Source organism: Vidua chalybeata, chromosome 5 (genome assembly GCF_026979565.1).
Source record: "Vidua chalybeata isolate OUT-0048 chromosome 5, bVidCha1 merged haplotype, whole genome shotgun sequence".
Taxonomy (NCBI): domain Eukaryota; kingdom Metazoa; phylum Chordata; class Aves; order Passeriformes; family Viduidae; genus Vidua; species Vidua chalybeata.
This window is the reverse complement of record NC_071534.1, coordinates 60,172,823-60,185,385: the sequence shown is the minus strand read 5'-3', so window position 1 is coordinate 60,185,385 and position 12,563 is coordinate 60,172,823. Positions and strand designations below refer to the sequence as shown.

Below are 12,563 nucleotides of genomic sequence, written 5' to 3'. Positions count from 1 at the left end.
TGCACCGCCCCGGCGGCCGAAGCGGCTCCCGCGGGGCGGCACCGGCGGCGTCGCCCTAGGCCGCGGGATGAACCGGCGGCGCCGCGCGGAACTCCCGGCGGCGGCCGCGGCGCCGGGGGGGAAGGAGTTGCCTGCGCGCGGGCCGCGGTGCACCCTGGTTTGTGTTCCGGGCGGAAGCGGCGCGGTGCTGCGTAAGGCGGGCGGGCGGGCGCGATGCCGGATTACCTGGGAGCCGACCAGAGGAAAACCAAGGAGGAGGAGAAGGAGGACAAACCCATCCGCGGTGAGGGCCGACGGCGAGGACGGTCTCCGAGCAGCGCCCGGGGCGGGAGTGGGGCGGCGCCGCCGGCGGCCATGTCGGTGCCAGGAGCGGCGGGGCTGGAGGAACGGCGGGAGAAAGGCACTAAAAAGGATTAAAGAGCGCGCTTTGGCGCTGCGGTCGCCGCCCCGGCAGTGTCCCCCATCCCAGCCCGGGCCCGGGCGGTGCCGCCGCTGGCCGGGATGGAAGCGGGGCCGGCCGGGCCTCTCGCAGAGCCGGCTGTGAGGGCTGAGGCGGGCGGTGCCGAGCGGCAGCGGGCCCGGCCCGGCCCGGCCGGGGTGCGGAGCAAGCACCGCGTGCGGCGGGCCGGGGGAGCCGCCGAGATCCTCAGGGGAGGAATGGACGATCGACCTTTTAAGTCTTGTTATTTTACAAAAGGTTCCTAAAATGTCGAATTTCCTCATCGCGAGAGAAAAAAAAAAAAAGCCTTTTGTGGTTTAATACTTGTTTCTATACTTAAAATGTCCAAGAAAACGTGATACAATAATGCTACACCTCCCTGGAAGGAGGCTGTGGTGAGGTGAGGGCTGGTCTCCTCTGCCGTGCCCGCAGTGAGAGAAATCGAGGAAATGGCCTAAAGGTGAGAAGGGGAGACTCAGATTAAATATTAGAAACAATTTTTTCGCAGTTCGGGTGGTCAGACAGTGTAATAGCGTGCCCGGGGAGCGGGAGTCACCATCCCTGGAGGAGTTCAGGAGGTGTCTGGATCTGGGTGATCTGGGTGATGTGGTTCCGGGGTCACAGGGGCAGGGCTGGGTTGATGGTTGGACTTGATGATCATGAAAGTCTCTTGCAGCCTTGATGATTCCGTGATAATTTCTTTCTCGTGCCGGGGGGAGCGCTGCAGAGCTGCCCGAGTGCTGCCGGCACAGTGTGAAAGTTGCCGGTTGCCCCTCATGTTTTTACTTACTGTGGCTTTTTATTTCGTATTAGTAAATATTTAATAAACCACCTGGAAGCACAAGCAGTGCAAAATGTAATCAGTGATGGAGTTTGCACTATTCCCATCCAAGAAAGATTTCTAAATTATAGCAACAGAGTATTCAGTAGCTATAAAAAACAATCGATGGGGTGGTACAAATAGTCAGGAAAGAAGTACAGATCAACATGGAAGGTCTTCATAATCCTGTATAACACATGCTGCTCCCAGATCACCAATACTGTGTGGTTTGGGCTCCATCTGTCTTAAAAAGAGTGGAATTAGACAAGAGAGGAAACAGGGATGGGAAGGGAGAACGAGTATTGAAAGTCTGTTAAATGGCAGGTGATGTGAGAGTGGTGTGGCAGAGAGTGACACTAGCAGAGTGTATTTTTCTTAGTTAATGGAGCCAGCTCTCTGCAGAGACATTGCTAGTGGGAAGTGGTGACAGTTTTTCATTGATGTTGTCTTGAACATCTAGAAACAAAAATTTAAAAATATGAAGTTCTGATATTTTCCATCCCTTTTTTGAGCAGTCATAGGCTGGGAAACTACTCTGAGTGAAGCAGAGTTGAAGTGGCTTGCTTGCTATGAGCTCTGAGTGGTGCAAATTTTTGGACTGAAGAGAGTAGCTGGAGACCCTGTTTCATTTTTCTTGCATATCTGATGCTCTTTTGTTCCACTTTTTTTCAGTGAAAAGTGGAAACTCAAAAGAATCTCTCCAAAATACATGTTTTGATCTTTTAGAAATAGAATTAATACTGCTGGCTTTGTTTTCAGAACTGGAAGCTAAGTCTCTCCTGTCTTGTTTCAGCTCTCGATGAAGGAGATATTGCCTTGCTGAAAACATATGTAAGTAACACACACATGTGGGAGTGTTAAAGACACAAAGCAGTTCCTGTGGGGATACAGTGCAGGAGTGGAGGGGTGACCACTTAGCAGGCAGAGAGTAACTCTGCTTCTCCTAATGCTTTTCTCTTCTGCCAAAGTCTTCCCTCCCTTTTCACCTTCCCATGACATGCAGCCTGCAACACTGAAAATAATCCTGGGTTTGTTAACTTGGAAGTAATTAAGAGTTTGTTTCTCTGTTTTTGTTTTGTATCTCATTGTTGATTGCCATAGGGGTCTAACAGCCAAGGCTTGACTAGGGCTTTTTCTCCCCTCCTACCACCAAATTGACTTGCTTTTAGCCATCATGTTAAAAGAACATAATGTTGGGAGGCACTTTTCACAGACAATAAGGCTTAAAATGCCAATCTACCCTTTCCACTGGGAAGTACAATTCCTGAAAGATGAAACTTGCAGCTTAAGTATGTTTGACAGAAGTCTGAATTTTGTTGACACCAAGACTCCTTTACAAAGCTCTAAAATACAGCTGGTACCCACTGCATCTTCTTTTTTTATTGTCAGTGGTCTACAAAGGATATATTGTACAACAAATCCAGGTCTGAATCTGCCTACATTAGGCAGATCTGGATCAAAAAAAGTATTTTATCACAAGCAAGAATTCTAATTTGCCCCTTAATCCTTCTGCTGTCCTCTGTGGATGATGGAAAGCACTTGTACAGGTGGTTTTCAGAAATTGTATTCCAAATTCTCTGTATATGTGATTTTACTAAGACTTTTTTTAAACTATAGGAGAAATAGCTTGAAAAAGTAAGGCTGAACAGGTTTAAAAGAAAAACAGATTATTCAAGTTTACAAACGTGGAAAATTTCCACCTTCCCAGTTGGTCAGTTGTGTGTGGCTGCACTTCACTTTTTTAAACAGAAATATTGTTATTGGAAGTTAATTCTGTCTTTTTTGGCTGTCATCAATGGTTGGCTGTTGTACCAAGACAGTCTGTTGAACATCTTGATGGGCAGCAGCTCTTGTCATTTTTTCCTAAACATGAGATAATTTGACTTGCAAAATCCATGTGATATTCCTTTTCCAGGGCCAGAGCACGTACTCAAGGCAGATCAAGCAAGTAGAAGATGATATTCAACAACTGCTTAAGAAAATCAATGAGCTCACTGGTATGTTTTTGTCATAGAAAGCTTTCAATAGAGGAGCCACAGATACCAAAATAAGTGTTGTTAGAAGCTGATTTCCAACAACTTCTGCATTGTTTTTTAGTTGTTATTTTTCTCAAAAGAACACAGTTCTTTATTTGGTAGCGTGACATTTTTGCTTATTAGGGTGATTTTTTTTTCAACTGGGCAGGACTAATCTGTACATCTGATTTTGTAATTTTGTGCTTTAACACATTTTTAATCAAAATTGTGGGTTTTGTATATAATGGTGGTGGTGGCATGAAACAAATGCCCCTTTCTGACACCAGATAATGAAGTACTGACAACAATAACAATTAATTTGTTTCCTAATTTTTCTTTCACTGATGTATGTTTTTTTGCTTGGTTGCTAATCCTGCAGTGGCTCTCAGTTCTGCCAGGAAGACCAAAATTTCTCTTGTAAAATAATCTTGATTCTTTTAAATACATCATGGAGATGGTACTTGTCATATGCATGTTTTGGAAGATTTATGGGTTTTTCATCTGTGTGAATCCCTTAGTTTCTGATACTTTGCACTGGAGCTCAGTGGAAACACTCAAGAGTTTCACTCCTTTAGTGGAATGTAGATATCCACTATCAATGCTCTGTCCTGCTGTAATCATCCCCACACTGCAAAATTGCTTGGGAGGGTGGCCAGGCTGGGATTTGAATGTTCAGCTGGCACAGTCACGTATGCTCTTTCCTAAGGAAACTTGTTCTTTAGGAAATCCATCAAAGATATGTGTGTGCGTTGTTTTGGAGGTCTCTCAAAAACTTCCTGCAGGGTTATCTCAGAGGTTTTGGTGTGGGAAGGAGGGCTGACATCCCAGTTAGCTGTTCCCTCCTCAGCTTGTTTGTGCTGCATGCAGGAATCAAGGAATCCGACACCGGCTTGGCTCCTCCTGCCCTTTGGGATCTGGCTGCAGATAAACAAACTCTCCAAAGTGAGCAACCATTGCAAGTTGCAAGGTGGGAACACTCTTATCCTTCCAGCAGAGCTCCATAGTGTTAAAAATCTGATTTATAGCTTACGTGTGAACTTCTTTTAAAAAATAAAGTCCATGTTGTGCATATTGAAAGTGCTTTTTACCACTGAATCATAAAGGAACTGTGATTATGTGTGATGTATTTCATACATGTACTCATTTCTGCAGTTGTTGATGCTGTGATGGTGTAATCACAAGTACAACAGGTATTCTGGTGTATTTGGAAAAAGTTGATGCTTATGCTTAGCAAACAGTTTGTCTGCAGTTTGTCAGGTGCCATTGTGTTTGTGTGTTAGGTGCACAAAGATTATCAATGCAGACTCCGAGGATCCCAAGTACATTATCAATGTCAAGCAATTTGCCAAGTTCGTGGTGGATCTCAGTGACCAGGTGGCGCCTACTGACATAGAAGAAGGCATGCGAGTTGGGTATGCAAAATCTTTCTGTTCTTATGAGTCTTCTTACAGACTGAAGCTTTCTCTGAGTTATCTCATGTTGTAGTTGGACAGGTCAACAAGCCTTCATTTCTAGTTTTTGCCGTGGTTGAAATTACACCACTACTGTCTTTTGGATGACATAGCTCACCTGCATGCTCTGCTGGAATCTTGTTTTGACGTTATTTTGACAAAAATTGGCAAAACCCATGTGTTAATGGACAGAAACCTTTCAGTTCAGGCGCCAGTAGTCCCAGCTTTTAGGGAGCCTATGTAGACTCCTTCTTTGGCACTCTGAGGTTACACTCAAAGAAGCCAGGAAATGTTCACTGAGGACATAAAACCTGTTACTTTAAGAGTCAGTATTTTGCCAGTTTGCTTTGTGGGATATTTTGAAATTTAATTTTCAAAATACTTTGGAATGAATAGTTTTGGAAACCTTAAAATTTTCTGCAGAAAGAATTCCAGTATCTAGCCTACCTGATTATTAGCTTTCAGGGCTGGGCTGTCTTGATGCCAGAGAAAAGTACAGTTCAAGAATTCAGCTTCTCATTTACAGAGTTGTTTCTACATAACACTTTACTTAACCAGTGTTAAAATAATAGTCTTTATGCTTCATCACCAGGGTGGACAGAAACAAGTACCAAATCCATATCCCCTTGCCTCCAAAGATTGATCCCACAGTCACCATGATGCAAGTGAGAGTTGCTTTTACTTACTTTGACGTGGCTTTATCTTGTAATTGTGATTCCTTTAGCTGAATTTTGTTGTGGGCTGTTGAAAGCCTGTAGAGATTTGCAGCAGCAGGCTGGTAACTGCTCGCTCACCTCTTTGTTGTGCAGGTAGAAGAAAAACCTGATGTCACTTACAGTGATGTTGGTGGCTGTAAAGAGCAGATTGAAAAGCTGAGAGAGGTGGTTGAAACCCCTCTGCTTCACGTAAGTAACCTCCAGATTGAAGCTTCTGTTATTTTGGAAGTATTCTGGTCATCTATGAGCATCTGAAAAAGCAAGAAAAGACAGTGTTACTGAGTGTAAAGAGTTTAATGAAAAGAAATCAGGTTTTACGAAGTGAAATCCAGCCCAGCCTTGTTTGCATTGTTCTTCATTAATGATTTCCTTGACTTGCATATATGCTTTGATGCACATAATCTTTAATTTCTACATAACCTTGCCTTCTGGCTCCCTTTGTTACAGCCTGAAAGATTTGTGAACCTTGGAATTGAGCCCCCCAAAGGAGTGCTTTTGTTTGGGCCACCTGGCACAGGCAAAACCCTCTGTGCCCGTGCAGTGGCTAACAGGACTGATGCCTGCTTCATCAGAGTGATTGGATCTGAGCTGGTGCAGAAATATGTGGGAGAGGTAAGAGCAAGTACCTGATGGAGTGTGGAGGGGTTTGGAGATTTCCCTTGTGGGTACCAGACACCACAGCGGGGGCAAGGGATGGATGTACTTGGAAGCTGCAGGTGCAGGGGGTAGGAGCTATCAGACAAATCACTGCAGGTCAGGCAGTGGTGACATGACCTCAGCTTTGCTGTCACTTATGAGAGGGATTTTGCAGTACAGAGTTCAATCTGCAGTTCAGGAGGATTCTGGAATTAGGATTCTGCTCCCAACTCTGCCACTTATTTTTCAGTTGGCCCTGAGGCCATCTTCATCTGTTAAGAGCAGTAATTTTTCTCTCCTTTATAAATTACTTTAAGCTTTATATTTGTCCCATTATATACGTGAACAAATAAAAAGAGTTTTCACATTGGAAACTTAGAAGTATTTGGAAGCATGAAAAGTTTGATTTTGATCGTTTTCCTTAATGTGCTTAAAATCTCTAACAAAATCTTGATTTTTTTTTTTTTTTTTTTTCTTTCAGGGAGCTCGAATGGTTCGTGAACTCTTTGAAATGGCCAGAACTAAAAAAGCTTGCCTTATATTCTTTGATGAGATTGATGCCATTGGAGGTATGTTTGTAATAGCTACAGTTCTAATCTCATGTGAGAGCTTCCAGGTTTTCTTGTAGTTATGTATCTGGACTGATGCATTTCAAGAAAAGTGCTTGTAAATACTGAGTTAGCAAAACTACTCCCAGCACTACTACTGTGTCCAGGAAGCTGTCAGGAAGTGGTTTATATAGCCCAGATGGGAAGCCATTTTTGCACATTTGGAACACCCAGATTATTCAAAGTTTAGTGAAGAACCTCTGTATTTTGTTTGCAAAAAAGTACTGTTAACTTAAACCCCCTTCAGCTTCTGGACTACACCCAATGTCCTTGTTACTTCCTGAACATTATTATTTATTCTCAAAAGAAAAGTCCTTTGGAAGTAGAACAGTTCTCACATAGATAGGGGAGAAGGATGATTTTGGTTGAGGGAAGGGCAAAACAAACAAAACTACATGGGTAAATTCCAGCAGCCTGGCCAGTTGTTAGGTAGGGAGATAGAGGCCCTTTTGTACTCAGGACCTTTTTAACTCATCACACCTTTTTAACTCATCACAAATACTTGTATGCACTTTAAAATAATTTTCCCAGGTGTCCTGTGTTGTGGCCACTGTGACACCTCTATGTCCATGGCTTGGAGCTGCCTCTCCCTCTGAAACTCGCGTGTCTCCTCTCCAGGTGCTCGTTTCGATGACGGGGCAGGGGGTGACAACGAGGTGCAGCGCACCATGCTGGAGCTCATCAACCAGCTGGATGGGTTTGACCCCCGGGGCAACATCAAAGTGCTGATGGCCACAAACAGACCTGACACTCTGGACCCAGCACTGATGAGGCCTGGCAGGCTGGACAGGAAGATAGAGTTTAGCCTGCCTGATCTTGAGGTGAGAACTCTCTGTTTCACTGCCAAGTGTGTTCTGATAGCAGAGCATTTCTTGCGTTAGGGCATCATTGTCTGGAAGTTTATGAGAATCGGCAAATGCAGCACTCTTAAATTATGTGAAACTACATGGAAGTATGGGGGATCAAAGATGTACCAAAGGTTTTTCCACACTGCACAGATTCCATCCTGGCCGAGAAGCCATGGTAAGCAGCTGTAATCACTGTATGTTCCTGCCTCAACAGAGAAAAAAATCCTTTAACCAGATCCACAGTTTAGTTCAGAAGCTGGAATGTGTTTTGTTTGGCTCTTCTGAGGGAGATTTTTTGAGGTACCTCTGTGAGGAAAGCCCTTTTTAAAAGTTATTTTCTTACTTTAGTGTCATGGACACTTAGACATTCCAGTCCAGACATGGGAAACCGTAGTTGGGCAGCAAATACAAGATGTATTTTCCATTTGCCTGTGCTGTGGAGGCAGACAGCTGCAGGCTGGATTCATCACCTCTTTCATGACATGAACACCTCTGTCCTCCTCCCTTTCCTTCAGGGACGAACTCACATCTTCAAGATCCACGCTCGTTCGATGAGTGTGGAGAGGGACATCAGATTTGAGCTGCTGGCTCGGCTGTGTCCCAACAGCACAGGTAAGCTGAGTGTATTTATTTCTTTACTTAGTTCTGTGTGTGCTCCGTGTCCCTGGCAGTTGGTGCTGAGTTGTTTATCCCCGTCTCTCCCAGGCGCTGAGATCCGCAGTGTCTGCACGGAGGCAGGAATGTTCGCTATCCGAGCGCGCCGGAAAATCGCCACCGAGAAGGACTTCCTGGAGGCAGTGAACAAAGTCATCAAATCGTATGCGAAGTTCAGCGCTACCCCCCGCTACATGACCTACAACTAATACCTGGGAAGGTTCTTCCTGTTCCCCTGAAACTTTCTGTGGAACAGAAATCCAAGTGTAGTGATTTGTGTTTTGTTCTTGGAAGCTAGAAATAAATGGAGTGTTCCAAACAGTAGCGGTGTGTTCATTGTGAGGATTTTACTCCTGTAGATTGTTGCTGCTGTTGGGAAAAGATCTCGGTGAGGTTACAGCAGCACGGCCTAAGCCACAGATAATTTTAAATCAGATACCTAGGAAATGTCAGACATCACAGGTTTAGATGTCTGGTCACCATCTACACCCCAAAACTTGAATCTGAGCCATAGAGGTGCTAGAAGACCCCTGAGTGACTCCAGTGTTTCTGGGTGTGCTGAGAAGTGCTTGTGTGTCCCAAGAAAACAGAAGCTGCCATGGGAAGGCACTTGTGGTGGTCTGAATCATTGCCCAGCTAAGGGAAAACATGAAGGGACATTTTTTCCCCTCCCTCCAGAATTCTCTGGTACTGTCACAACTTGGCTTTTTTATCTGCAGTGGTTTTTCAATCCCTTTTGCTGAGATTCTTTGTTGTGTCTTACAAAATAGTAAATGGGTCAAGGAGGAGGAAGGTGTGATTTCTTAGTGCTAAGGTACGGAAAATTCCTTTGCCTGGCTCCTGCTGTGAAGTTTGACATCAGTCTGGTAGTGAGCACTTTGATACATTGTATGACTTGTCTGAGATGCTGCTGCTGCACACAGGATGACCATGACAGGGTCCTGGTGCTCCGTAGCTGAGCGGTGGCTGGGAGTTGTTGGCCACAGGCAGCCTTGAAAGGTTAATCCTCGTTCATCTGGCATGTTCCTGTAGAGCTGCGTGTGCTCAACAAAAAACAACGGCCTTCTCTTTTCCTTTTCTTTCCAGTGTTGCATTAAAGTGGTTTCAGGGGAAGAGCTGGAAGAGGTTAAAGAAATACCCGAGGGAAAAAAATGCCTTTGGGAACTGCTTTGTCTGGGAAGTGGGAGAAGTTTTATTGTCAGTTGTATCAAAATGAGACCCATCAACTTATCAAGCTTAAATTATGAAGCCACTTCTATTTTTTTTTTTGAAATAGGAAGTGCGTGTGAAGAGAGAATATGCAGCCAGGGACTGGGCTAGGGTTCTGACTGGTGTCAGTATCTTTTGATATGGAAACTTGGGCAATCTCAATACTTGTGTGTCATTTCAGGAAGACCATTTTAGGCAGGGATGGAAGATTATTGGTGGGACAGAATGTTTCTCATTTTCAGATAGCAGCACTGACAGCATCTCTATTTACCAAGAGCAGCACTTGAAATCAAGTGTAGCTTTTACTTGAGAAGGGTAAGTGAAGTATTTAGAAAGAATTTGGATCTTAGCAGGTATCCTGAATTATCATCAGTGCTCTTACAAAAAAAAGGAGGGAAAAGGACCATAACTCTGCTTGTAACGAGGTACTGAGCCAGATTTAGGCCATACAGTGCCATCTCCTGTGGTGGGGCTTCAGCAGCAGGGGGGAGGCACACCCCTGTCCCTGCAGACAAACTGCAGCCCTGTTACAAGGTCAGAGGACCTGGGGTTGTTTATTCTGGCACTGACAAGCCTAAGATGGGATTTAACTTTTAGATAGTGGTCTGTTAATCAGTGCAGGGAAGAAGTGGGTTCCCTTTTTAGGGGCTGGCTCAGGCTGCCAGTGGGAAGCAGTGCTTCAGCTGGTGGCAGCAAAATACAGGACGAGATGAGTAAAAGCTGCTGAAAATTTTGTTCTATGGGATGAGTTACCAGCACTGCTGGGGGGTTGCAGGAGCACTTGTTCTGCGCGGTCTGGGATGTGGGACTTTCTTGGGCAAAGGTTTTCAGTCCAGCATTTCAGCAGCTTCCTGGGACGTGCATCTGTTTCTACCATGGTGGGAGATGCAGCTTTAGTTGTGTATCCTGTGAGGCCTGAAATGGAGAGGTTTTATGGGGGTGACAGGAGTGAGGAGCAGGCACCAGCACTGCAGGGAAGACCTGCCTGGAGGTGGAAACCTCTCTTGTATCTGGGGCTCTCAGCCTGTCCCTCATACAGAGTCTCACCAAGACAAAGTGGAAAATTTTGACAAGTGACATCACTTTATTTTGGAAGTTGACAGGATTTCAATGTGAACTGAAGAGACTAGAGTGTTAAAAACTGAAGCTGCAACAAGTAGAAAAATATACTGTAAGTAGATACAAAGGCTTGTTGAACTAGTTAACATTATAAAATGTACCAAAAGTTGTTTAAATAAGCACACACAATGTCTGCATATGCATGCACTTTATCCTTTGAACTCCAACTAAGCAGCAATTTCTGATGCAGAAAGCTTCCCATCCTTATGGGCAGGGGAGTCTGAGGAAGTAAAGTATCTTCCCCAACTTCCCTGGTCCCTGGAAACAGTTTACCTGAAGCAAGCCCTAAATATAACAGAGCCTGAAATAAAATATTACATTCTGTGACCAGAGGTGAGGAAGGTGTCTGAATTCCTTATGCACAGGCCTGTGATTTGAGGGTACTGAGTGAAATGTTACTGATGCCCCCCTTCCCCTGTGCTGTCAAAATAACCTACAGAGAAACACTTTTAGGTTCCTGCCTCTGCTGAGCTTCACACTGACTGTTGTGAGGGAAACAGGGGCATTGAAGATTTCTTTTGCATGATTTCCACGGTTTTCACCTCACACCTGGAGTGAGGCAGTACTGCAGTGGCCAGGCTGACAACAGAAAAAGAAACCCTGTGCTACTGTTTCTTTTAAAAACCCAAACATATACCATTTTTGAGTTCTATTGAACTCTATTACTTAAAGCACTTAAAAGCTGTGGCAGAAGCAGCACTACTGGGAGGAAGATGGGCAACAGAGAAGTACCATTTTTTTCTTTTTTTGGACCATTGAGACTTTAGACCTTGCTTAAATTTTCATTCCAGCTTAAGAGACTGCATATAGGGCATCAGTTCTTAACTTAAATAGGCTTAATTCCTGTCTTAAACCAGTTTTGTCTTCAAACTTTGAAGCTAAATTAAGTTTAGCTTAAAATCAGCTGTGTTCTTTTCTAGAAGGCCTAACCAAGTTTTGTCAGTGAAAGTACCATACTGATAATGTAATAATTAAACAATGAGTTTCTGACTTGAAGTTCACTTAGAGCAGAAATGAAGAATTGGGTATAGCTGAGACTAGGTATTTTTAGGTATTAGGTATTTTAAAAAAAAATAACTCTACCATCCAGGTTTAAAAACAGCAGCAGCTAAATGCCACCAGTGTGAATTCATTGATCCAGTTGGCAGAGTATTATAAATTGTACAAATCTGTTGTATGCAGATGTTGACATCAGGCTTTAAAAGTAATCTAAGAAAGTTACTTAAAGACACTGGTACAGTGTATTGCACTTGCAGAACAGTTACCTCCTGCAAGATCCCACTTGTAGTGAGTTAAAGTGCCCATTTTCTCAACAGGAATAGGAATGTCACCTTGTCCACCAGATTATGATTGCAGCAGAATACACTGAATTTTCTTGCATAATTTTGTGCTTGTATATTATTGGAAGGCTATACCCTGATTGAAAGAAAAAAATTCAAGAGCATGAAAGCTTCCATTTCCTTATCTACTTTTCCTACAAAAAATAAGCACCGCCCCATACCCGTAGATACAAACAGCCTCAGGTGCTCTTCAAACTGTGCAAATTAAATACTCAGAAAGAATCTCCATCAGCAGAAATCTGGCTCCCATTCTGCTCAATGTCACTCTTCAAAGGTCGGCGTCAGCCTGTGCAGCAGACCCATCTTTCACTTGGCAAGCAAGGACAGCATCGTGAATACTGTGAAACAGCAACTCTCTTGTTACGCTTTTATCAAAAAAATTCAGTCTTGTCAGCTCATTCATAACAGGGCCTACAAAACAAAACCCAAACATGGCATCAGCACACACACTTAAGTACAAAGATGGAAGACAACGGCATCCCAGGAAGAAGATGAGAACTTGTTCTCTTACTTGTTGTTACCAAAAAATTTGAAATAGTCAGGCGCATCACATGCTACTTCTACTCCAAGCAGTCTATGCCTATGCAGACATAGAAGCCTAGTCTTGGCAGAATATTGGATATTGGAACATTTCAGGCTTTTTTCCTTATTACATTACCACTACGATTTCAAGACACTAAGTTCAGTGTGACATTCACAACTCGCCAG

General features: G+C 44.0%; 2 protein-coding genes across 5 annotated transcripts in view; one reads left to right on the top strand and one right to left on the bottom strand.

Moving 5' to 3' along the window:
- The first annotated feature begins 145 nt into the window (after positions 1-145).
- On the top strand, positions 146-8,508 carry PSMC2 (proteasome 26S subunit, ATPase 2). The gene is made up of 12 exons (XM_053942319.1): positions 146-283; positions 2,053-2,090; positions 3,175-3,256; positions 4,142-4,241; positions 4,555-4,686; positions 5,318-5,390; positions 5,535-5,630; positions 5,889-6,053; positions 6,559-6,646; positions 7,304-7,506; positions 8,049-8,145; positions 8,239-8,508. Exons 1-12 carry the CDS (start codon positions 214-216, stop codon positions 8,394-8,396), a joined length of 1,302 nt encoding a protein of 433 aa, XP_053798294.1. The 5' UTR covers positions 146-213; the 3' UTR covers positions 8,397-8,508.
- Positions 5,620-12,563, bottom strand: part of SLC26A5 (solute carrier family 26 member 5) — a 38,737-nt gene continuing 31,793 nt past the window's right edge. For 3 of the 4 annotated variants that reach the window (XM_053942313.1, XM_053942314.1, XM_053942317.1), the window contains one exon: positions 10,457-12,266. In XM_053942313.1, the coding sequence (XP_053798288.1) occupies positions 12,124-12,266 (143 nt within the window). In that variant the 3' untranslated portion in view covers positions 10,457-12,123. Of the gene's footprint in view, positions 5,693-10,456; positions 12,267-12,563 lie in introns of those variants that run through there. The other variant, XR_008430867.1, reaches the window with a different exon arrangement.

Bases quoted from the DNA above. Each gene is read 5' to 3' on its own strand.
- PSMC2 (XM_053942319.1), top strand. From the start codon at position 214: ATGCCGGATTACCTGGGAGCCGACCAGAGGAAAACCAAGGAGGAGGAG. The intron at 3,257-4,141 runs GTATGTTTTTGT...TGCTGCATGCAG, and splicing joins GAAAATCAATGAGCTCACTG to GAATCAAGGAATCCGACACC. The intron at 7,507-8,048 runs GTGAGAACTCTC...CCTTTCCTTCAG, and splicing joins TTAGCCTGCCTGATCTTGAG to GGACGAACTCACATCTTCAA.